Source organism: Lepidochelys kempii, chromosome 9, assembly GCF_965140265.1.
Source record: "Lepidochelys kempii isolate rLepKem1 chromosome 9, rLepKem1.hap2, whole genome shotgun sequence".
NCBI lineage: Eukaryota > Metazoa > Chordata > Testudines > Cheloniidae > Lepidochelys > Lepidochelys kempii.
The window spans coordinates 99,751,231-99,778,272 of NC_133264.1; the positions used below are offsets into that span (position 1 = coordinate 99,751,231).

Consider the following 27,042-nt stretch of genomic DNA (forward strand, 5'->3'; position numbering starts at 1 on the left):
TTCCCCCTCCCGCCAATTGCTCACTCCTTCCTCCTTCACAGCACAAGGAGCCCCGGTGGCCACCCCTTCGCCTCGGCGCTTGTGGGACACGCTGGCTGCTTCCCAGGGAGCCTGCCAGCCCCGCGGTGCCACCGACTTGCCTTTTAACGGGCTGGACGGCGGTGCTGAGCGGGGCCTTTTTCCACCAGCAGGCCCCACCCCCCTCCCACCTCGTAGGGGCCTGGGCTCCAGCCCAAATGGCTGCATCACAATGAACCGGCCCGTGAGCCTGAGTCAGCTGGCACGGGCCAGCCGCGTGTGGCTAAGCTCACGTCCGCTACGGCCATGGAGGCCAAGGCTTTTGCCCTCGCTCCCTGCCAGCAGTAGCTGTAGCCCTCTGGTACTAGCTGCCCTCTCCGCACGGCCGTGCCAACCCTCACCAGGCAGCCAGGCTAAGGGGTGCTGCCAGGCAGAAACGCGGGCCTCGCGTGCGCACGCTTGCAAGGCCCAAGGGCCATTCACCAACAAAAGTCTTTGTGCCAAGGGCTTTAAGGGTGCGGGGCCGTGCCTGTGAGGCCCCCCCCCAACAAAGGCGCTGCCAACAGGCCGCTGCCCCCTTGGACCTACACGCACGCAAACGGACCAGGATGTTTAGCCACCCGAGAAAGGCGTCTCTCCCCCCCACCCCCACCCCCACAGCCTGCCCCCTTCCCTCCAGAGTCACAACAGCGTAGTGCACCCCTGCCCAAAAGAGGCCCCAGGGAGATGGCCCTCCCTCACCCCTCCCTGAGCCCGCCTGCTGGCGCTCGTGCGCCCTGGGAAAACGGTGCGTCACAGCCACTTGGGGCGTCACGCTTAGGAACGGGGTAGCTAAGACGTAAACACCATGGTACTATAGTAATCCATGGGACGCCCGCACCTTGACTGCTGCGTACGGTCCTGGTCGCCCCCATCGGATCTGTTGGAAATGGGAACGGCCCCAGAGGTGATTGGGGTGTGGAGCAGCTTCATGAGGCAAAACTAAACTGCGAGGGACTGTTGAGTAGGATGACCAAGGTCTAGACCATCATGCCTGGTGTGTTACCCCTTCACATAACACACGAGTGGGGGGGTGTATGTGTGGGCCGGGGGGGTTACACGCTGACACGGCTAGGCAGCTGGTTTAAAACAAGGAAGTATTTCTTCGCCCAGTCAGCCCGTGGCACTTTTTGCCACAGGATGTTATGAAGGCAAGAACTGGAAATGGGTTTAAAAAAGAATTTCATGGCGGATGAGTCCATCACTGGCTCTTAGCCAAGGATGGAACCCCACGGTCCGGGTGTCCCTAAACCTTTCACTGCCAGAAGCTGGGCCTGGATCACTCGCTAATTGCCCTGTTCTGTTAATTGCCTTTGAAGCAGCTGGCCCTGTCCCCTGTCAGGAGACACACTAACGGGCAGGATGGATCTTTGGCCTGACCCACTGTGGCCAGTTTGGTAGGCTGGAAGAGGTGACAAACCCTTCTACTCCCCGTTGTCACTGACACCACCCCCTGGGGCCCATGAGGCAGAACGGTGAGCCTGGTGAGGGGCCTGCCTGATGTCTGGCAACCAGCCGCAAGTGTGGCTCCCACACAGAGCCCAGGGACAGGCTGAGCGCGCATGCATAGGAACCATGATGCGGCGCGGGGCTGGGCCCACAGCAAGCTGCAGCTGTGTTCGGGATGGGACGGTGGTTCTATTTCTACTGCCATCGCCAAGCGGCAGAGTTCAAGGTGGAGGCTGGAAGCCCGTCTCCTGACGCTGCATTTCCTGGTGCAGGTTTGGTTTGAGCCTCTCTCGGGGGTTGCACAAGTTTGCGTGTGGGAAGGGCAAGGCACGGCTCCACACCCCTTTCCGTTCGAGCAGCTGGGCTTCCTTTGAAACGGACACTTTGTCCCACGTTCCTGGGAAATTCCAGGTTCTTTCCTGGCTGTCACGGCAGAACCAGGGAGAGCAGCAATGTGAGCGCAGGGCCGAACACATGGTTTAGCATGTCAAGCTGGGGGTGCTCGAGGTGGTCCGCTCTGTGACCAGTTTTAGAAGATGGACTGGGTGGGAGGCCCATCTTGAGCTCAGTGCAGGCAGGCCCCGCTCCATTGACAGCAGTGTTTATGGTGTTTGTAGGCCAGGTCTGATTGTAACATGCCTGCTCCAGCCTCTAGCCCTTCATTAGATATGGGGGATGTTAGCACAGATAAAATCCAACAGGTTACAGCAAACTCCCTTTATTGCAACAGACTCAGAGCCCACCCCCCACAATTGCATCAGGCCAGGATGAGGAATTGGTAAGGGATGGATAACTGCTTTTCCAGTTGTAGGGCCTGTGGTTAGGTGTTTGACTGTGTGTGTGTTTTCCCTGTGGGCTGCCCCAGCTCTGCGCAGACAGCTGGCACAGCAGAGCTTGAGCAAACTGCCCAATGACCACGAGATCCCTGAAGGTACGAAGGTGCCAGGCCAGGTTTATTGTCAATGAAGCACAGTAATAGCACCTGGCAGACTCTACAAGGATGCTAAGACACGTATACCCATGACAATGGAAAGTCCCGCCATTCTCTGAGCTGTGTCCATTTCCCCCTCAGCTGGACGAAGATACTCCCTCAGAGATACATCTTTCTACTCTGATACGAACAAATCAATACTGCCTCTAACCATCCTCTTGTACATGTTGGTTTGAGTAAAACATTTTTATTGCGTAGTTACCCTGACCTTATCAGTGTGTTCCTGTTATCCTTGGGGAATGTTTTTGTATCGTCCTTGATAGTGGGACGTTCTGGTACCACTTGATATTGGGATGTGTTTGCATGAGCACTCTGTGCCTAGCTCTTCTTAGGAATGTGTATTTCTACAATATCAGCTCTGTTCTTGCCAGATTCTGTGTTCAGGTCCTGCCTCATTCCAGGCCTCTGACACAAGGGCTTATGTCTCATGCTTTCTTCCTACTACAGGGCCAAGTTCTCAGGTGCATAGGTTATATTTGCCACTTTCCCCCCCGACCCTAACCTCATGAACACAAATTTAGATCAGATGCAGGGCTGCTCCAACTTGTGCTGGCAGTAACAGGCCTCTAGAGCTGCTCAGTCAATCCAGGATCACTGGAGCATATCAACTCCAGACGCCTGTCCTCCTTCCCAGGGCCTGCTCCCACAATGCACCATTCTTGCATGAGAGAAAGCACTACCTGATGCTCTAAGATGGGGATAAGGATCTAGGCACTTGTCTTTTGCATCCAGTTTCAGAACAGGACAGATTATGTAACTTGACAGATTAACACAACATACACACAGCATTGTACAGACTTCCTCCCCTCGCTGACATAGAAGAAGGATATGTGGATAAGACCTATTTTAAAAATAGGATTTGTGGTCAAACAGAACGCATGACAAGCCTGCACTTCTGTATATAATTGAAAAGGTTCCAGCCACATGGTCTTGGAGGGAGAAGTAGCATTTAAAAAAAACAACAACATGCCAGGTGACCTCAGAGAGGTGGTGTCTTAAGGGCCAAACTGGAAGCATCTGAACATGGACAGGCAAACCTGAAATCTCCTTTAGCCCTGGTGTGTGGGAAATATTGTTTTCTATTCACTAAGCAGTCACCTGTTCTAAGAACAGATTTTTACGATTACGATTACTACCTGTACACGGTACAAAATCTTGGTGGAATCTGAGAGAAGCTGAGTTAAGGGGTTTTAGGGAGGATTACATTGACAAAGGACTCGGATATGCAAGTATGACGAATAGAATACATTTCTTTTTTTAATGCGATTCTATTTCCATAAGTGACTAAAATGTCAATTCTCAACGCAAGGTGGAAAATACACTAGTCAGAGGATGGTTCCCTAATGAACCCTCTATACTAAAAGTATAATTTACTCTCCTCATGGAGGCACAGGATTTCAGCAGAGTAAATCCCATTTGAAACACAATATTTGCAGTTCCTCCAATGGACAGCACTACCAAAGACCAAGGCTCTTCACGGCCATCAATGAACTTAGCTTCACAACATCCCTCTGAGGTAGGTAAGCGTTGTACCATTTGACAAGGAAAGAAACAGACAGTAGTTCAGTGACTTGGCTGAGGTCACACAGCAAGCATGGAGTGGTACTAAGCCCACTGCTCTAGCCACTCAGGACAGGCTTCATTTAGAGTTACGTAGAATAAAGCCCCAGGCATCAAGATGAGGACGTAGCCTTCAATTACTAAATTCAGAAAGGATCACCTCTCAGTAACACCCCTCCAGCCCAAATAAAACATCATCTTGAGGGAAAGTGACAATGGAATTAAAAATAACAGGTTTTGAATTCTGAGAAATGAGTATGTAGTAGTTTAGTGAGATTCTTGGTGAGGAGACAGACAAGTACAAAATCAAAGTTAACTGGGGCACCATGCTTTCTGTACCTTGAATCTGAAATATGAGTTCACAGTGAAGTTTTGACGTTCTGAAATGTCTACAACTCTGTCAACGGTCCCATATATATGTCTGCATGCGCACATACTGATAGATTATGCTTCAAGAATGAGATCAAACTGAATACTGTAGTTGTTCCACATGTCTAGCATTCCACGCTGTCTAAATTCCAATAGGTGTTCTTTGGACAAGGTCAGCATGGGAAAAAACACCATTTTCTAAAGTAACATGCAACTCTTTGCAAGGAGCACTTTTGTTTAAATAGAAACATTTAAAACTTGGAAACCATAAAACAATAATTTGCAAATTTAACTAAATCCAAAATAAAATGCACAACAAAGCAGGGTCATGAAAGTTTACAGAACTTAAATATTTATTTTTAAACCATTTTAAACCCCAAAACATTGAAATAAGCTACATCTATAAACAGATTTACAGGACTAACAACTACATAAGCTATAGGAGCACTACAATTTGTATCTGTGATGCAGTTATTTTGTAAAGCCTCAGATCAACTGTATATACAACTTTTGCTGCTTTTACACTTATAAAAATATTTATTTAATCCATAACATTATTGTTTTCAAAACTATTTCCAGACTTTTTTCTCAGATATAAATTCTAATTGAGTTTTAGTTATATAGCAGATGAAAAGTTTTAAACAGAAACATTTCTTTAAAATTAAAACAAGGAGTTAAAAGTAATTTTTACAGTGTAGGCACCATTGAAAATAATTGTCCTTGGCATGTCTAACCACCATCTCTCACGAGTGTCCTTTATATAAAAACGATGTAATGGCAACTTTTGACTAAAAATGCAGTATTTGTTTGCACACCGTTACTTTTTCCAATATTTGGCAGACAGATTTCAGATTTCTTTAAAATGACTTTTGTGCAAAAACAAAATGTGCAGGAACCATAAAATAAACACATCCAGCCTTTATCAAAAATAAATTTACACCAACAGTTCCACAGCTAAGTACTGAAATACAATCCCAGTTCAAAACTTCAGCATAATATACATACTGGGTTGAAAAGAAAAAAGGACATTACCCATCTAGCAGTACCATAAATATATAACTGAAAGCAATTTTATAGTCTTACCTACTTCAGGGGAAAAAATCATTCTGTACTGCACAGTACAACCTTTTAGTGAAAGAATATCTATAACTCAATTATTTGCATATTAACTGGTAAATACCTATTTAAAATACACTTTCAGAAAATTATGAACAAATGATGTGGATGTACTGCCTTTAATGTACTTTAAGGACAGAAGTGTATAAATAGTTTACAGGAAACCACCACCACCCCCCAGAACGCTGGTGTTCTATGGATACCTGCTTGTGAGGTATTTATCACATGACACCCAACTTCTCTCTGGCTACCTCCCACCCAAGCATACAATGCGCTGTTTTTATACGCAAAAGAAAGAAATTTAAATTAAACTGGACTTCAATTTCTGTCCATTATTGCCAAAGCCCTCCCCCCCGCCCCTTGCATCTGTATTGCTTTAAATTTCCTACCATGATGAATAAGATTTAATTACTACTTCTAAATCTGTTCTAAAAGGTAATACATCTACTGTACATCAGGATATACCTGCTGCTACATATCACCTGCAAACTACTGACATATTGCTCTCAAATGTGTATAATCATAGAGCTGCCTAAAATACGGTACCAATTTAGAAGTATGATAGATATTGTTGCAGGTTTAGTTTTAGGGTATGATAAACCTATGGTGATCAAAGCAGGTGCTACGGCAATATCCTACCCACTAAGTATAGGCTTGTGAAAAAAGCTATTTATGAAGCATGTTAGTGATTTACAAAAGTTTAACTTATGAATACAAAAGACCTGCACGTTCCCATCAATGTACAGTAACAAAAAGCATAAAAACATACTGTACTTACACTTCCTATTAACTAAAGTAACGGCCACATCTAAAAGCAAAACTGCACCTCAACATTTATCTGATTAAACAGATGAAACTACAATATTAAAAGTTGTTCTTTACAAAATAATTTCCTGAAAATATAAAACCATGTACACCATCACAAAATAGTTAAGTAGGGTCTTCCAAATCCTTGATCATCATCGTCCTCCTCCTCATCAATATGTTGCAAAGATCCAAAAGGCACAAGGAGCTCATGAGCTAAGCACTGCCAAGCTTGAAGTAGTTTTGGTGGGTTTCACTGGGTCCATATGAAACAGCAGTCATTTATGGGAAGTTTCTTAGGATGAGTCATTAACAGAAATCCTATGCATAAAAATACACAAATAAGAACTGTATTCACTTTATTCCAACTTGGTACACAGCACATGAATGCACCACACTTCAGTGTATAAAGCTACTAAACAAGTAAGTGCATTAATCTTATCTCAGAAACATTAGCTTTTAACCTGATTGCCTACACAGATATGAAAAAAACCCAAGGGGCAATGTTTCTCATAGAAGACCCTTGAAATAACATGCAGTGAATTTTTTTTAAAAAAAGGTGAGTCAAGGGCTTATCTGCTCCCCTGGTAAAGTTTATAAATGTCTCTTCAACAAGGAAGTGTCTACATTAAAACTGCAGTGTAAATAAAGAACAAAGAGAATAATTGTTTTTACCATTAATTTTTCATTTATAGTAACTGGAAGTGTTATTTGTAACTACAATAGCTAAAACGTTTTCTAGAAAGAAATGAAGTTCTCAAATAGATTCTCCCTTTATTTTGCCACTGTTGTTCATGCTGAGAAGACTCTCTCCGTTGATCTCAATGAGAGTATTTGCATAGAGAGGTGCTCAGCATGTAAAGATGGCAGACAAAGGGAATGAACACTACATTTTTACTGCAGTCTAGGGATTATATATAATGCAATATGTCTAACAAATTATATGAAACTGGATAAGAAAACACACTTGACCCAAATTCTATTATTCCACCTTAAACAATGTATTAAGCGATCATAAATGTGTTTGATTACTCTCAGTCTGTTAAAATAGCAATAATGTTTCAGTTTTGTAACTCCTTTTATCTTCATTTTGTCCACTCAGCATTAGAACTGTGTACTGTACTCCTCCCTTAATTTCTGCCGTACTTTGCATGCCTTTATGTGTTCTAAGTGAATAAAACCTTTTTTTTACTGTTTGCTTTTAATTAAAACAAGCATGCAGATTTTGGAATGATAAAGAACCTTCTGGAAAAATACAAAATGGTATTTCTAGGTCAATATTTGAATGAAACCTAAACTGATAAATATCTGTTGACCTAAAAAATTAATTTTCCTTTAGGGACCAGAATTAAGGAAGTGTTGATTTTTATAAAGTCTGGGAATTGCACCATTCATTTTAAAAATGTGGCATCACTTTTTCTGATATACATGGGATTATCCTTGAAGTCTTTAAACCATGATTTGAGGACTTCAGTAGCTCAGACATAGGTGAGAGGTTTTTCGCAGGAGTGGGTGGGTGAGATTTTGTGGCCTGCGTTGTGCAGGAGGTCAGACTAGATGATCATAATGGTCCCTTCTGACCTTAATATCTGTGAATCTGTGAATCTGTGAACATATAAATGCTACTGTCTTATACTGTATTGGTTTCAGAGTAGCAGCCGTGTTAGTCCGTATCCGCAAAAAGAAAAGGAGTACTTGTGGTACCTTAGAGACTGAAATTTATTTGAGCATAAGCTTTCGTGAGCTACAGCATCTGATGAAGTGAGCTGTAGCTCACGAAAGCTTATGCTCAAATAAATTGGTTAGTCTCTAAGGTGCCACAAGTCCTCCTTTTCTTTATACTGTATTGGGTTACACAGAAATCAGGGTTGCATCCGATGAAGTGAGCTGTAGCTCACGAAAGCTCATGCTCAAATAAATTGGTTAGTCTCTAAGGTGCCACAAGTCCTCCTTTTCTTTTTACAGAAATCAGTGGGGACATATAGCACCTTCACAAAGCCCTCAAGCTACAGACGTGTCTTTTCTTGAAATTCTGTACATGTTTCGCTAAGATAAAAACTGCTAAAATCACCAGTTCTTGTCTGTCACTTTTATCCTCCTGGAAGAGTTTATGTAGCTTGACCAAACAACAACTGATCACAAACATTCTAAAGATAAAGATAGACACTGTTGCCTCTGAATTGCAACCAGCTTTAAATAGGTTGATTAGGGGAATGAGCCAAACTGGCTGGGGTCTCCCCAACTAGCCTCCACACCCAGCAAACAGCATCAATGGCCAATTCCTCCCTCAGGGGCCACCACATGCGGTAGAAGTTTCTCCAGCTCATGGGGCAGAGAGCTTGGGGAGGTGGAAGGCAAACCGAGTCAGGTCCCCTCTTACACACATGCACATGATAAAGTCTAACTACAGGATGGCATAAGATTATTTTCACAGCACACTAGTCTCATCGAGTACATAGGATGGATGCACAATGGAGCAGAATTAAGATTGCCTGGGTAATTGTAACACTGGCATTTCTTAATCTGAGACCAGAACTTTGCAACTTAAGTAACATTTTTAACGTAGTTTACATACAATATGATATATATATATATATTGTATTTTTTTAAATGCCCCTCCCCGCCCCCCCACATGCCTCCAAAAAAACCCCAACTTACTTCTGAAATTTCTCCATAAGTTTCTTCACCATCTTATCTGTGATCCCTGGACATGTAGATTCTGCCATAGTGATGCTCTTCTCAAGTTCTTCAATTGCTTTCTTCCTGCTAGTATTATTTATGTCCTGCTGTTTAAGCTGAGTGAAAGACCAACACAGATGTACCTTAAAGATTTATAAAATGCTTGTGCAAATTTCAAAGAGAACTTTGAATTAACGATTTACCTCAGCAAACACAGGTGTGATTATCATAGTTAAACAACTCACGGTTTTCACAAGGTCTTGATCCTAAAAGTTAGCAAACATACATATTTAATATAATATATATATTCTATATGCATTTATAAAAGCAATCATATTTATGCTTGCATCATCATTTTAAAAGACTTGATATTTAACAGAACCTTTGCAACACATCACAAAAGACATATACTTTACCTCAACAAATCTAGTGTGGTTTGGAAATAAATGCTTGATGATATTTCTGAACCAATGCCACTTTATATTATGGTTCATTTCTCGGTCAGATTAATTCTATGTAATTCTTTAAAATTAAGTTATCTCTAGACAGACATTGTGCCATGAACTCTCAGTATTATCTCTACGGCTAAGCTGCCATGGACACTGGACTTCACCATTAATTAATTTTGGGGTTTTACTAGCAGATATTTTTGTTCTATTTTATGAAAAATAAAAATAAGGACTGAAGCCAAAAGTCAACAGCTTCCAATCAGCTCTAAGAATAAAAAACTTCAGATTGTACATACTGTTCCATTCTGCAGTTTCTTTGCATCTGGCTTCTTTCGAACTGTAGTAAAACTCCACTCAGGATGAGAATTATTCTCCTTGTTGCTGGACTCCCTAAAGAGAATCACAAGGATACCTTCTACAACGACAGTGGTCAAAAACACAAACTTAACTAGCCCAGGTAATGAGCATGCAAATGAAACTGCATGGTTAATTTCATCTGCCTTAAAAATTCATGTCTATTGAACCTTTATTGTTAAATAAATTAAGTGAACTTTACAAGATCTTATAGTTCTAACTCATCTCCCCCCACCACGTTTTTCCCTCTCGTGTCACAACTCAAACTGCAAGCTCTATGGGACAAGGACATTGTCTTATGTGGCCCAATAAATGTGGCTACAATTACATAAGACAATGATTTGGTGTCCAGCAAATGGAACACTTACAGACATTGGACAGGTGAGGGCTGGGCAGGTTTCCAGACACACGGCAATCCTGGCCCGCAACATCTACTAATTCAACCCTGGGGGGCTCTCCTGAGCAGAAACGGATAGTTGTACCAAACTGTTTGGTACTTCGGTAGCAAGGGCAAAGTGTACACTGGGGCAAGACTAAGACATGACACGCTTGTCACAGAAGCAGAACTGGAATTTAAGTCCACAGAGATTGGAAGAATAGCACACAAGCAAATCACAGTATAGGCTCTAGTTTGAGAGCCGAGTTCCATGCAAGGCTGCTGCTAACGCACGAGCTCGAGAATGATTGCAGCATAGCACAACAAGAGCAGTGAGTTATAACTCAACATACAAATGAAACACTGCTGCATTAGTAATGTTCAGAGAAGCCATACTAAAACACACTTACGAATCAGAACCATCTGAATCCGATTCATCACTACTGTGCCCTTCTGCCTTCCATCTCTTAAACCGGTCAATAAGTTCTGTCAGATAAGAAGTCTTCTTGGCATTTTTCAGAATGAATTTGTGTTTCAGGAGTTCCTTTGCAGTCGGGCGCTATAAAAAAAACAAAACCACAAAGATATTTACACTTATCCTACATAAAGATGTTGTGATTTTAAATGTTATTTAAAAACATCTCCTCCTTGGTCCAGCCCAGAACCAAACATCCATATAGTAACAGGAGCTTCTAAGAAGCCAAACACAACCTACATTTATAATCCTCTAAGACTATGATCACCCCATACAACAGCTACAGAATTGATCAATTAGTGATTTCTGTATTAGATAACAGACACCTAGACAAAGCTGACTGATGATACTTCTCCAATTCAATGAGGTTTGTAACCAGAATAAATATATTTTAGTGTAAGTCTTGCTGGGGTATCATTCAAGGTTGGCCCATGCTTCCTCCTCTCCAGGTAAGGTGAGCTATTACCGGGGTGGGGACCAAAACCTTTTGTAGTGATAATCAACGTGGGCCATTTCCAGCTGTTGACAAGAACGTGTGAGGAACAGTAGGGGAGGAAAACAAACATGGGGAAATAGTTTTACCTTGTGTAATGACACATCCACTCCCAGTCTCTATTCAAGCCTAAGTTAATGGTGTCCAGTTTGCAAAGTAATTCCAATTCAGCAGTCTCTCGGAGTCTGTTGCTGTCGTCATCATGAATAGGTCAGAATATGAACAACAGGCTGCTAGGCAACTCTCCAACACCACTTTCTACAAGCCATTACCCTCTGATCCCACTGAGAGTTACCAAAAGAAACTAGGTTTCAGAGTAACAGCCGTGTTAGTCTGTATTCGCAAAAAGAAAAGGAGGACTTGTGGCACCTTAGAGACTAACCAATTTATTAGAGCATAAGCTTTCGTGAGCTACAGCTCACTTCTTCAGATGCATCATAAGCTTTCGTGAGCTACAGCTCACTTCTTCAGATGCATCTGAAGAAGTGAGCTGTAGCTCACGAAAGCTTATGCTCTAATAAATTGGTTAGTCTCTAAGGTGCCACAAGTCCTCCTTTTCTTTTTGCAAAAGAAACTACAGCATTTGCTCAAGAAACTCCCTGAAAAAGCACAAGAACAAATCCGCACAGACACACCCCTAGAACCCCGACCAGCGGTATTCTATCTGCTACCCAAGATCCATAAACCTGGAAATCCTGGACATCCCATCATCTCAGGCATTGGCACCCTGACAGCAGGATTGTCTTGCTATGTAGACTCCCTCCTCAGGCCCTATGCTACCAGCACTCCCAGCTATCTTCAAGACACCACTCACCTGAGGAAACAACAATCCATCGGTGATCTTCCTGAAAACACCATCCTGGACACTGTGGATGTAGAAGCCCTCTACACCAACATTCCACACAAAGACGGACTACAAGCCATCAGGAACAGTATCCCTGATTAATGTCATGGCTAACCTGGTGGCTGAACTTTGTGACTTTGTCCTCACCCATAACTATTTCACATTTGGGGACAACGTATACCTTCAAATCAGCAGCACTGCTATGGGAACCCGCATGGCCCCACAGTATGCCAACATTTTTATGGCTGACTTAGAACAACGCTTCCTCAGCTCTCGTCCCCTAATGCCCTTACTCTACTTGCACTACATTGATGACATCTTCATCATCTGGACCCATGGAAAAGAAGCCCTTGAGGAATTCCACCATGATTTCAACAATTTCCATCCCACCATCAACCTCAGCCTGGTCCAGTCCACACAAGAGATCCACTTTCTGGACACTACAGTGCTAATAAGCGATGGTCACATAAACACCACCCTATACCGGAAACCTAAGGACTGCTATACTTACCTACATGCCTCCAGCTTTCATCCAGACCATACCATAAGATCCATTGTCTACAGCCAAGCTCTACGATACAACCGCATTTGCTCCAACCCCTCAGACAGAGACAAACACCTACAAGATCTCTATCAAGTGTTCTTACAACTACAATACCCACCTGCAGAAGTGAAGAAACAGACTGACAGAGCCAGAAGAGTACCCAGAAGTTACCTACTACAGGACAGGCCTAACGAAGAAAATAACAGAACGCCACTAGCCATCAGCTTCAGCCCCCAACTAAAACCTCTCCAACGCATCATCAAGGATCTACAACCTATCCTAAAGAACGACCCATCACTCTCACAGATCTTGGGAGACAGGCCAGTCCTTGCTTACAGACAGCCCCCCAACCTGAAGCAAATACTCATGAGCAACCACATATCACACAACAGAACCACTAACCCGGGAACCTATCCTTGCAACAAAGCCCGTTGCCAACTGTGTCCACATATCTATTCAGGGGACACCATCATAGGGCCTAATCACATCAGCCACACTATCAGAAGCTCGTTTGCTCACATGTTCTTGTCAACTGCTGGAAATGGCCCACCTTGATTATCACTACAAAAGGTTTGTTTTCCCCCCCGCCCCCCTCCTGCTGGTAATAGCTCACCTTACCTGATCACTCTCATTACAGTGTGTATGGTAACAGCCATTGTTTCATGTTTTCTCCCCACTGTATTTTCCACTGCATGCATCCGATGAAGTGAGCTGTAGCTCACAAAAGCTTCTGCTCAAATAAATGTGTTAGTCTCTTAGGTGCCACAAGTACTCCTGTTATTTTTGCGGATACAGACTAACACGGCTGCTACTCTGAAACCTGCATTATACTACCGCCTTCTGTGCTTTAGGAAGCTGTCTCTGGAGCCGATCATCAATTCTCTTTAGTCATCTCAACATCTCCATGGGGAGGAGGAGTAAGGTCTAAGTAGCAACAAGGTACTCCACTCCCTCTTACAATAGAGAAGCATACAAAGTCACAGGCTCTCACGTTACACCCATCACCTATGTAGTAGATTTCACAGCCAAAGAGCTTTGCAAGCATTAAGACGACACAGATGAGAGATATACTCACAAATGTTGGGTCCTTATTCAGACATGCATCAATAAATTCTTTAAAAGGTTTGCTGAATTCTCCTAATAGAGTTGGAGGATTGTTTTTTGGAATAAGAAACAGAACTCTCATCGGATGCATGTCAGAGTTGGGTGGCTCTCCTTTGGCTAGTTCAATAGCAGTAATTCCCAAAGACCAAATGTCAGCCTGGGGGAATGAAATAAAGAGTTTTATTCTCACTGAATACAAAGTTGAAGACTGAGGTGTCACAGATTATTATTTGAATTCTATACTAGAGCCAATAAAAAAAAGAGGAGTTCTGTAAGAGCTCCTGACAGCGCAATAATTACATATATCTTTTTAAACATGCTTACTGTACACATATTTTATACACTGTTAACATAGCATAAAGGTGATGAATATAAAAAACACAAAGGTCAGGAAATTTATGCTGAAAGTGGTAAAGTTTCCCAGAATGTCCCAGGCATAGCGATATAGGACACAGAACCAGAGACAATAGAGACAGAAGAGGTCTCTGGATATACACTTGCACTCTGGAAACTCCTGCAAAGACTGCAATGCCTTTAGAAGCTAATGGAGCAGTAAATTCTCAGTCACCATTTTTCACTCTGCTCCTTTTGAAAAGCAGGTTCTCACTGGTCATTTTTAAATCTTTGAAAGTTTCCCTTTAGATTGCAATAGCAATAATAGAGCACGGAATGGAAACAAAAACATCTCGCACCTTGACAGTATCCTGGGGGGATTTGTGCCAAAGAAATTAATCTAAAATGACAATTTCCAACTCGGTGGCTTTTCATGAACCCTACTAGAGCTCTCACACTTTTGCAGAGGTAGGACTGTGCCGTCTTTATTTATGCAGTATACAGAGTTTACCTGGAGGTTTCCACGTGCTTTCTTTGACCATTTTATATAAGTTATTCACCGGCAAACTTTCCATAATCTCATAGGTCTATCACTCAAGCTATGACAGATGTGAATTAAGTGCTTACACAAACACCTACTTGTCATTACGGTGTGTGGAAATAAAATGAAGATGTCAGTCACATGACTATTACAGTTCTATAATAAAATATAATATGACTAAATGATTTGTAATTTACATACAATTCAAAACTCTGTGTAGCTTAAAGGGTACTTTACCAAGACTGATCTAGCCAAAAAGCAGAAGTTAAGCTAATTTCTTCTGAAGCTGCCTTTATAAGAGAACAATTTCTATAGTAATACTTACTTTTGAGTCATAAGCCGACTGCTGTATAACTTCAGGGGCCATCCAAAATGGTGTGCCTACAAAGGTATTCCTCTTAATTTGTGTATCCGTCAGCTGCCCAGCAACTCCAAAATCAGCAAGTTTAACATCTCCTTGCTCTGACAACAAGACATTGGCAGCTGGAGGGTGGAGGGAACGGAAAAGAGGTGAAGTCAAATGTAGTTTATCACACTGCTCCTATTACTTTAAAAGACATTAAGTTAATATTTAAAGTTTTATGCACCTTTTATATCCCTGTGAATTTTCTTCTCCGAGTGTAGGTAGTCTAGACCTTTCAAGATTTCCTTTAACATAGTAGCAATCTGGAATTCATCAAACGGACCAGCCCGTAGCTTTAGAGGGAAACATTAAAATTAAAACAATATTCCCGATCTTATCCTTAATCCCTGCCTTGTCATTTATTAAAATGCAGTTACAGTACATTTGAAACTTCAGCTTTTTTGCTATAGGAAGTGTCTTTAACAGAGTGCACAAGATGAAAAGATTCGTTATATATGTAGATTAAACATACTGGGACACGGGTACTGCAGAAAGGGATACTAGCAGGTTGGTAACACTCACAGCAGTACTGCTACATAACTTAAAGAATGTTTAAATGGTAAAAGGGTCTATACAGTAGACAAGACTCTCCACACCCAGCCATGGACTACTTTGAAAACTGGTGTTAACTGCAAAAGTTCCTGGTTTCTGCAGCACTTACAAACTAGAAATTCTGTACCCCATCAAAGAACCTGAGGTTTTACCTTTTACAATCCACTTAAACATGAAAAACCACTACAAATAGTACAGGCTTTGCATTATTTATTTTGATATTCAATTCCATTAATTTCATTGTCCCAATGTTTTTAATTTGTTGCAGATTTTTTTATATCACCATATTGTAGAAAAGGTTGTAGAGAGTAAGTGGAGATTTTGCCAATAGGGAAAGTGAGGGCTGTTTCATGATTTCTGCAGATTCCACAAACAATGCATCCATTTACACCTGGCTCACACTTTTGAAAAATTTCTCAAACCACCACAATGGCTAAAAGTGTCTTTTTTTTTTTTTTTTGGGTTAATAAACAGCTTAGTTCCAGAGCTTTGGGCAATTGTTCACTAAGACTTTCACTATGTTTTTTTGTTCTAGTTGTTGAGCTATTACCTCCGAATTCCATAAACAAGTTTAAATAAAAAGTCATAGGGACCACTTGTAAAAAAGTTAAGCACATGCCCGCTTTGTAATGAACATCTGGAAAAAAATGATCTACGGTACTACAGAATTGGTCCTCAAATTCCAGAGCCTAAGAAGCAGAAGCACTGTGGCTCTATGATCTTACAAGAAAGGGCAGGTCTTCTCAAGTTCGCAGCTGAGGTACAGCTCTACTGGGGAAACCACACATTGCCACACAGAGGACTGTGCTCTTCTCATACCTCCTAAGCTGCTTCTTTCATGACTGCTACATCTATCTTAAGAAAAAGGCACTTTGTATGTTTAAATTTAAACTGTTGAAAACAGAAAACCCAACTCAGTTTTACCATTTAATATTAACTACACTCTGTGTGCACACAACATTCCTGAGACCCACTCCAAAAGAAACATTTTATGTACTGAAGTGTAATAAATATTCTGCTTTGAAAAAAGGAAGCAAGGATAAAAATTTTCCTAATAAAACCAATTTGAAAAAAAATGATATGGTAAGTTACAAAACTTTACACCATTTCTCAGCATTTAGAGACAGTGAAATAACAAACCTTAATGCAAACTCATTGAGTAGGAAAAGTCGTTTAGCATAACCAGTGCACATATTCACACTTTTAGGAATGTCATACAGCAGGACTAAAACAACGTTAACTACCTCCAGAGTCCAAACTTCGTAAGAAGATATACAAATGCACAACTGACTGCTGGCATAAAGAATGAGAGTGGATATGAACCCAAAGATGAGCACAAACAGCCAACATCTAAATAATCTTTAGTTAAAGACACATTTTTCTTCACTAGATCACCACTTTGGAATGGAGATGACAGATTACTTTTTCCAACAGGGACCACGCTCTTCAAGTATTATTAGGTTCCTCTGCTTAATAAGAAAAATAGTTTAAGTACTACTTTAAGAAGCCAACAAGCTGCACTAAATTATAATACTTACAAGATCTAAAGCTGATCCTCCACCCAAGTATTCCATTATTATCCATAACTTTGTGCCCTATAAATAAAGAAATATGGTGAGAGACTAGACACATAAAATGGTTTGAACGTTGTAAAGAATTATTTTTACTGCACTGGAAAACACTATCACTTATTTCAAGGTACTATTAACACAGTGTACCTAAACAACAGACCCCTCCCCAAATGCAACAGTCCAGTAACTATAAAGTTATTCTTCATTATCTTTGGCAAGAGACCCTAACAGGCAGTAGCATTTCCTACAAGAATGCTCAGGCTACCAAAGAAAATTAATTTTATTTCTATTTCTAGAGCACAATAGTAACTTTTCATATTTGATATCTACGGTCCTATTAGCTGAAGCAATGTGGTTTAACAAACAGGAAAACATTTTTAAAAATCTTTTTCAGCACCACCAGAATTAAGCTAAAATATCCACTTCTTTTCAGTTCTAGGCTTTTGCACTAAAAATTAGTAACATGACAATAAAAGGACCACACACATTTTCAGCACACACTTGAATGAAATTTATTGAAATATATCACTTGAGTCAAAAACCACATACTGAATTGTAAGGAATTACAAAGGTTGAATATTTTTGTGACTCTGACATGGCTACTGTCATTCAAATTAGATTCAAACAGTGTGTTTTTGTATATATTCAGTCAGTACACAAAAGTAAAAATCCCATTTGAGTGCTATATTCTGCATGACTCTCAAAAACCCCTTCCACAGAAGTTGAGAGATTGAGCATGCTCTTGTAAACAGCAACAAGAAGTGGATGTTGCTGCCAGATGCAGGTACACCAGTAAGCCACAGACTAAAAAACTGTTGCTTCAGATGGATCCAGTCATCTATAAAGCAAATCAGACAACTAAGTCTTCTGTGCTCCAACGTAATTGGTCAGGTTTGGCAACAAATGAGACATCTTAGTTCTCAGGAGCTAAGAACTATTGGTGCCATCTGAAATAGGCTCACCAGAAACAATTTTCGTGTGCATTACTTGGCTATTGCTGTATGGCTCATGTGCACTCTGATGTAGAAAAGAGCCTTCAACCAGAGAGAACACCAGTAGCTAAATAATGTACCTAAACTCTTTGAAAACGAGCTTGTCTCTTCCTACAACTTTATACAGTGCCTAGCATATCTGACAGGTTTCAGAGTAACAGCCGTGTTAGTCTGTATTCGCAATAAGAAAAGGAGGACTTGTGGCACCTTAGAGACTAACCAATTTATTTGAGCATAAGCTTTCGTGAGCTATGGCTCACTTCATCGGATGCATACTGTGGAAAGTGTAGAAGATCTTTTTATATACACACAAAGCATGAAAAAATACCTCCTCCCACCCCACTCTCCTGCTGGTAATAGCTTATCTAAAGTGATCACTCTCCTTACAATGTGTATGATAATCAAGTTGGGCCATTTCCAGCACAAATCCAGGTTTTCTCACCCCCCCCCCCCACACACACACACACACAAACCCACTCTCCTGCTGAAGGTATATCAGCAGCACTGCTATGGGTACCTGCATGGCCCCACAGTATGCCAACATTTTTATGGCTGACTTAGAACAACGCTTCCTCAGCTCTCGTCCCATAACGCCCCTACTCTAATTGCACTATATTGATGACATCTTCATCATCTGGACCCATGGAAAAGAAGCCCTTGTGGAATTCCACCATGATTTCAACAATTTCCATCCCACCATCAACCTCAGCCTGGTCCAGTCCACACAAGAGATCCACTTCCTGGACACTACGGTGCTAATAAGTGATGGGCACCTAAACACCATCATATACCGGAAACCTACTGACCGCTATTCCTACCTACATGCCTCCAGCTTTCACCCAGACCATATCACACGATCCATCGTCTACACCCAAGCTCTACGATACAACCGCATTTGCTCCAACCCCTCAGACAGAGACAAACACCTACAAGATCTCTATCAAGCATTCTTACAACTACAATACCCACCTGCAGAAGTGAAGAAACAGATTGATAGAGCCAGAAGAGTTCCCAGAAGTCACCTACTACAGGAAAGGCCTAACAAAGAAAATAACAGAACGCCACTAGCCGTCACCTTCAGCCCCCAACTAAAACCCCTCCAACGCATTATTAAGGATCTACAACCTATCCTGGGGGAGGTTTAGGTTGGATATTAGGAAAAACTTTTTCACTAGGAGGGTGGTGAAACACTGGAATGCGTTGCGTGGTGGAATCTCCTTCCTTAGACGTTTTTAAGGTCAGGCTTGACAAAGCCCTGGCTGGGATGATTTAATTGGGGATGGGTCCTGCTTTTGAGCAGACGGTTGGACTAGATGACCTCCCGAGGTCCCTTCCAACCCTGATATTCTATGATTCTATGATCCTGAAGGATGACTCAACACTCTCACAAATCTTGGGAGACAGGCCAGTCCTTGCCTACTGACAGCCCCCCAACCTGAAGCAAATACTCACCAACAACCACATACCACACAACAGAACCACTAACCCAGGAACCTATCCTTGCAACAAAGCCCGTTGCCAACTGTGCCCACATATCTCTTCAGGGGACACCATCACAGGGCCTAATAACATCAGCCACACTATCAGAGGCTCGTTCACCTGCACATCCACCAATGTGATAGATGCCATCATGTGCCAGCAATACCCCTCTGCCATGTACATTGGTCAAACTGGACAGTCTCTACGTAAAAGAATAAATGGACACAAATCAGATGTCAAGAATTATAACATTCATAAACTAGTCGGAGAACATTTCAATCTCTCTGGTCACGCGATTACAGACATGAAAGTTGCTATATTACAACAAAAAAACTTCAAAGCCAGACTCCAGCGAGAAACTGTTGAATTGGAATTCATTTGCAAATTGGATACAATTAACTTAGCCTTGAATAGAGACTGGGAGTGGCTAAGTCATTATGCAAAGTAACCTATTTCCCCTTGTTTTTTCCTACCCCCCACCCAGATGTTCTTGTTAAACCCTGGATTTGTGCTGGAAATGGCCCACCTTGATTATCATACACATTGTAAGGAGAGTGATCACTTTAGATAAGCTATTACCAGCAGGAGAGTGGGGTGGGAGGAGGTATTTTTTCATGCTTTGTGTGTATAGAAAAAGATCTTCTATACTTTCCACAGTATGCATCCGATGAAGTGAGCTGTAGCTCACGAAAGCTTATGCTCAAATAAATTGGTTAGTCTCTAAGGTGCCACAAGTACTCCTTTTCTTTTAGCATATTTGAGACACTCCCACAGTAAAGTCATTCTGGCTCTGTGTAAGTGGCTCTCCTACTGTAATGCAAAGCAGTCCTACATAATGTGATCCAGGAGAAAACTAATCCTGGACCTTAGACCAAGGCAAATAATTGTTTACATACAATTCAAGATAAAGAGTCCATTCAGAAGTCAAATATAATAATATTAAGATACACCTTTCATTTGTGCATTCTTGAGAACTTGCTTCTCAGCAACCTAGCAGACCCCACTAGCACCAGTTGAAGGCCCATTTCATCCTCAACTCACAGTTCATAAATTTTGGTGATAGCCTAGAAATTCTTGGCTTTTAATGGGTTAAGATGCCCATGTATTACAGTACCAGATTCTTCAATATTGAGTAATCACTCTGAAGTTCCATGTACAGGAAGTCAGAAGTTCTTAAGACAATCATTTGTGGATGCTGAGGTAGCCCTTCGTCTGTAGTTTCAGAAGATGGTTGGTTCATATAAAGAGCAAGAATCTGATGTCAGATCTACTAACATACAATTTCAAACATTTAATTCCATTTTTTCCTACACTTCCCTGAAAAAAGACTCAAGTGTTAAGATATGAGCAAATTCTATGGGCTGCAGTTCTTGTAAATATTGGGGTGGTGAAGAAGATACCCACTACATTCGGATTAAAAAACCACACCATTAGTAAGAAAACAACAAAAATAAGTCAATTTACAATATTACAATATGCTGTGTAGATCTCAAGGAATTCATTTACTTGCACTAGCCCAGCTTATGACATCATTACTTTCAAAAGCCTTTCTATGCTCTCTGTTGGCTTTTCCCTTGCTCCATTTCCTGAATATTGATAAATATCTAAAGGAAACCCAACAAGCAAATAAAGGTGCAGTTTTTGAATGCACCATGTCCAGTTACTGAACAGGGTACATTTTGTTAAGACATAATGAATTAAAAAAAAAACAACCAGCATTTATGTTATGAGTCTATTCCAATATTATGAGATCAGCAGGGAAGGGCTCGCTAATTTTAGCACTATTCATAAAGCCCAAGTTTATGTAAGTTGGGAAAAACTTGTAATGAACTCAAATTTCAGGCAAACACTGTGGTCTCACAGATATGTTTGGATGGATTTTACTGCTATTTGAAAACACCAAATAGCGAAAATGAATAAGTGCTCTGTTTTTAAAATAATGTCTCAAAGAAATCGCTACTACACAGTATAACTGAGCATGTCTAATTTTCACCCAGGCATGCGAGAATCCTTCTTTCCAGCTATTTTAGGCCAAGAAAATATAGAAATATAGAAAGAGCATGCATATGTACATGCTGTGGGGCAAGAGGCGTGTCTTTGTATGTTCTTGTACTGCACCTAGTACAATGAGGCCTCAATTGTGACTGGAGTCTCTGGGTGCTAACAAGTGTAAATAATAATACTACAAATTAAACCAGTATTAACTGCAGATAACATAAAGCTGGTCTTAGTCTCGAATAAAAATGAGTAAGTGTTGGCCATGATAGGAACTACAGAATCAAACATTTGATTTCTAGCTTCCAGCATGAGGGTTGGTGAGGAGGAGAAACACCATCAAGCAACTATTTTATAATCATCTAGCTCCAGAGAAGATTTATATCTACAGGGTCAGACTGAAAATAAGTGGAGATACTCTCCCAAGCTTCATCTGCTTGTATTGCTAAGATGATGCTACATGCAGACTTGCAGCTCTTATAGGACTATTATCCCTTTCTTGCAGGCTTTGATTGGAAGTGATAGTTTATAATTTTGACATTTGAATGATCAGGCTTCAGAAAAAGCCTCACTGAGATGACAGACATCTCTCAGCTGTCTATTTTTCAGTTGTCTTCCTATCAGGCAGCTTTCACTGCATTGTTTTACATGGTCTACTTTGGAAGGTTCTCTCTACAATCGTAAGTGCTTGAATCTCTGTTTTTTATAATGCTATGAAAGTACTGGTTATCAGACAAATCCAATCCCTGTAATCTACTCTACACTATCATATAAAGGGATAAAATTATACTACAAATTTAAAAAACTTATTACATGTAAAAACTTTTTTAATACAGCAGGGAGGCTGCACAATTAAGCATTCATGGATCAGAAAGTGAGAAAGTCGTTATGCATCCGATGAAGTGAGCTGTAGCTCACGAAAGCTCACGCTCAAATAAATTGGTTAGTCTCTAAGGTGCCACAAGTACCCCTTTTCAATAGCAACTAGAAGTTTTTCTCCATGTTTCAAGGAAAATTAATAAGTAACCCCACAGATGAAGACAACTGTTTCTACTTCAAAAATTTTGGTTCGTTTAAGGGTCTGCTCCTTTGTCACAATGTCTGGAAACTGGATTCAATTTCACCTCAAGAGTCACTAAGGAAGCAGAGCTTATCTTATACTCATAGTTTTAAAGACTAAAATGTCTAACAGTTGGACAAGTTTAAAAACAAGACATGCAGTACTCCTGGTGGTCATCTGTCCATACTTTCAGTCAGATATGCAAGCTGTAGACCTTGTGCAGCCAGTTAACTCTGTATAAGAGGAGCTTATAGAAAGAGTCTACATAGCCCAGCAAAAGTTTAAAATACACTAAGTCGAATAGTATGAATAAAGACACCCATTTTTGTTTCAGTTTCTGCTCTGCAGCAGGAAGAATCTGGAAAAACCTAATTGCAGCTAACAAGATAAAACCAGCAGCGCAGTCAGAGGCTGGGCCACTCCCTTCCTGTCAGTCACAGGTCTGGTTCGGCCTCCCGAGCTGCAAAAACACACACTGTAAAGGATCCAGTGCAGAAGAGAAGATGCCTGTTTTGAAAAGCTTAAAATCTAAGTACACGGAGGATGAGACGTGAGAAGGATTAAAAATAAATCCCCCACAGTTAGCACACATCTTGTTAATTTCAAAATATTTTCATGTTATGTTTTTCTTCATATGCTAAACTCAATTGACAGTTCAAATATGCTGTGTTTCAAGGAATAATTGATGCTGTATTTGTCAACATGCCAAACTGATCTATATGATATAAATAGCTTTTTAAAAAGCAGGTTTATTATAAGCAATCACACAAAGTTGCAGGACAAAAGCAAAATTCTGTGTTCTCTGAAAAAAGGGAACTCATCTGCAGTTACTTCTCTCACCCTTAATTCCAGTCGCCCAGACTCAATTCCCCTTTTTCTATACGAATGGAAGTGACAGCGAGCCCATGAAGTGTTAGGACCCTTGTGTATGTCATTTGCAACATTTTTCAAATAGCATCTAGGGACCAAGACCTGGTCTGTATTACTGAACTAAGCTGAACCAGTTGAAGTGTGAATTAAGTCAGTTTAAATATATCTACATTAGGAGTGTTCACTGCCATTTTTAAAACACTTCAGTTTAATTGGTGCAAGCTTTTTAATAGAGACAAACCCCAACATACAAGGGACTTCTAATGTCAGCAGTTTTCACGTTTAGGAAGGAAAAAAATCACATTTAAAAATAGAAACCAGTTTAGATTACCATCTAGTTCGTAGGCATGACTTGAAGGAAGGTGGATTGGCTAGAAAGACCCTACCCTCTAAGGTTCTACTGGACACCCATGTATTCAGAACCTTCACCAGTCAGAGACTGGATACACGATGGCATTATTCTCTTTATTAGGGAACTCGAATAATGGTCAATTTAGTCTTTTTTTTTCTGGATTTAGAAGAAAACAGCAAGCTTGGGGGTAATGGGAATTCAATCTTTTCGTTTAGTAAGAACACAAATATAGTGCTAAAGTTTAAGATCCAAAATAAAACTTCTGTTTCCAGGATTATTTCTGCTGATCTCTAAATACAAAATGAATACATTTTTCATCAATACAGATACTTGTGATAATGTTATTTCAGCGCTTTGGGTGAAATCCTTGCCTCACTGGCTTCCATGGAGCCAGTATATCACACTTGTTGCAACAAGAGGTGTTAAAACATATTTACATTGCTTTAAGGTTTGTTTATACCTTTATATTAAAAATCCTTTTTAGTTTACAACCACAAGCATTTTACTGTGTCTCAGTTTCCCTAAATCTAAATAGTTATCTAAAGCACCAGAAAAGCACCATCTCACTAAGGTTTTTCTGGCGCAATAACCATTGTTGGAATAAGACAATGATCTGTGGCAGATACCAAGTCATTAAAAAAGATATCAGTATGGAAGTCCCATTTCCTTCTAAAAACGCCTGTAATTACTAAAACTAAAACGTAGCAAAAAATGTTTACTCCATTTGGCAACACTGTGCCCACTCTATGCCACTACTTCCTTGGGTAGTCAGTAACTTTCTGTCTCCTGCAGAAAAGATCCCTGTAATTAGTAGTTGGGGAGTAACAAAACCCTTAATTTTTTTTTTCTAAACCAAGACATCATTTAAAGGGATCCTATCAGAGTTTTTCTTCTGAAATGTGTTAATTTTAAAAACAAACTGTATTGACAGAGTCCCTTTGAGGTAACAGTCTCTCTCCCTCTCACATATGTGGATGTATTTACTCATCTAACTGCAGGAAGCAGTCAGCCCGTGAAGCTACTGAACATGCTAGTCAAGCTGGAGGAGAAAAATCTTTGTTGATCCCATTCTTAAAGGAATTTCTCAAGAAGGAGCTAGACAGTAACCAAACTACAAAAAACCCTCCAGACAATATAGAGAAGTTTATTTTTTTCCTGAAGAGAATTTGGGAAGTCTGAAGAGCAGCTATAAGGCTAGGATTAATCTTTAAAGACTTCAGAATTTACTGAGTCATTATAGTAATGGAAAACTGAAGGCAACTCATGCTGGAGTGGAAAATATTGCCACAATGGTAGTTCTGTATTTGCCAGGAATTTTTTGAATAAAAATATTAAGCTAATTTCAGCCAAAAGTTTACAACTGCTAGAGCATTGAGGGAAGATTCCCCCCTGACCTTCATACTACTGTGTGAAAAGAGGAAGATACTAAAGTGTGAAAGATTTGAGTAACAATGCCTAGGACAAGTTTGAGTTAGACCCTTCAAGGCTACTGATGGGTGTGCCTACATTTAAAAAAAAGAAAAAAAAAGCAGCAGCAGCTCATGAATACAGAAGGTATAAATCACATTTAGCTTTCCCAGATCTGGGGTCTGTTTTTTTCCTAATACCTATTTTTTTAAAAACCAGCATGAGTACAAAAAGAGACAGCTTTCCACACTCTTTCAAATCCACGGCTTACAAAACTAACTTTTTTTTTTTTTAAAAGTAAATTATTTCTATGTTTAGAGTTTGTGAAAACTATGTACCATGGAGATATCTGACAACTCAAAAGTAGAGGATTTTCACCAACACACTTATCTTTATCTGTTTGCTCTTCAGGGCAAATATCAGGCCTTCTGGGTGCCTAAAACTCAGAAGGCTAAGTTTGACAGATTCACGGCTGGATGACACTCCGGACATAGGTATGCATAGGGAAATAAGGAATTGGGGGCAGATTGCTATAGCAGTACCCATAAAATTGCTCTAATGGGGATTTCCCAGCCTGATTCACAGCCAGTTGGGGAAGAACCTGCTGCTGCTAAGACAACAGAACATGAGTGGGCAAGCTCAGCTCCTCCTCGGAGCCTTATTGCCATACACCAGTAATTACACCCTTTAAGAACAAGGTAGAACAAGGCAGCTGAAGAAAACCATCACTGACGTCGTATCTCCACTTCTGATGGGGGAAGCAAGGCCATGGAATAGGGAACAGCCAAGGAAACAAAGCTTCCATGGCTTTATATGTGGGTCAAACCAAGCATCAGATCCTTGGAGTACACAATTTTTAAAAGCCGTAGGCATTTAGTAGATAAGTTAGATTAGGATGTTTTGACAACTTAAACCAAAAGAGAAAACGTGAATACTACATTAGAACTAGTTCTCCAAATAACCTACTCCTATATCAATGCTCTTAAAGAGACAGAGCTCATGCAATAGTGCAACACCTTGAAGAAACCAGTTACTGTCTTTGGAACAATCTGAATTTCAAGAATGCCCTAAACAGAGTCTGAGCTAACCTGCTGGCTTTACTAAAAAGAGCCACTCCTTTAGAATGTTGCCAATGGCTTCAGTCTTAAAAAGGATCTTGGTAACATTAAAAACAATCAATCACATTTCTGTCTAAAAATTTTGTACCTGATAGGTCACTAAGTAACATTTAGTAAAACTGAAAAGTAAGCAGAAGAGAGATTTCCCTAACTTTCCTCTAGTTTGCTTATTTTGTGCATTTGACAGCACTGTGTGTATAGGCAGTTCTACTGTTTTGCTAATGGTCATTTCCTGTCTCATGCACTAGCTGAAAACAGCACCCACGCACTACTCATGTACACACTTGTCCTAAAACCTTGATTAGTATTTACCTGTAATAGGAGAGCTTCTGTAGCATCAAAATTTTGCCTATGAGGACATCTTTTCTTCCCGAGCACCAGACCCAATGAGCAAATGGCTTGGGGAGAGAGGAACACATCTGAGAGAGCCCCTCAGGGCCATGGAATGTGAGACCTCTATATGGGGCAAATAATACCAGAGGCCAAGTGCAACAGTAGGAGCAGGAGAGATCCTCTGCTCAGCTCCCTTCACAGGAGCCAGAATCCTGGCCTGGGTGAGGCAGTAGAGATCTTCTGTCTCAAAGCCAACTCCTGTAGCAGGAGCAGCCATGCAGAGAGACAAGTATACGGGGCCGGGGGGACAGGCGTCAATGCTGTGGTGCTGCCTGCCCAGGGCAATGGAAGGGAAGACACCTGTAGGCAACC

At 40.9% G+C, this 27,042-nt stretch overlaps 1 protein-coding gene across 4 annotated transcripts in view; it reads right to left on the bottom strand.

Moving 5' to 3' along the window:
• Nucleotides 1-4,757: 4,757 nt before the first annotated feature.
• STK26 (serine/threonine kinase 26) overlaps nt 4,758-27,042 on the bottom strand; it is a 54,407-nt gene continuing 32,122 nt past the window's right edge. Inside the window, exons 2-11 of one of the 4 annotated variants that reach the window (XM_073358521.1) lie at nt 20,650-20,747; nt 17,032-17,088; nt 15,126-15,234; nt 14,864-15,021; nt 13,636-13,821; nt 10,615-10,763; nt 9,771-9,864; nt 9,229-9,291; nt 9,005-9,141; nt 4,758-6,667 (exon numbers count right to left, since the gene is read on the bottom strand). In XM_073358521.1, coding sequence (XP_073214622.1) covers nt 6,643-6,667; nt 9,005-9,141; nt 9,229-9,291; nt 9,771-9,864; nt 10,615-10,763; nt 13,636-13,821; nt 14,864-15,021; nt 15,126-15,234; nt 17,032-17,088; nt 20,650-20,721 — 1,050 coding nt within the window. In that variant the 5' untranslated portion in view covers nt 20,722-20,747 and the 3' untranslated portion in view covers nt 4,758-6,642. The remainder of the gene's footprint in view (nt 6,668-9,004; nt 9,142-9,228; nt 9,292-9,770; nt 9,865-10,614; nt 10,764-13,635; nt 13,822-14,863; nt 15,022-15,125; nt 15,235-17,031; nt 17,089-20,649; nt 20,748-27,042) is intronic. The other 3 variants (XM_073358519.1, XM_073358518.1, XM_073358520.1) reach the window with 3 other exon arrangements.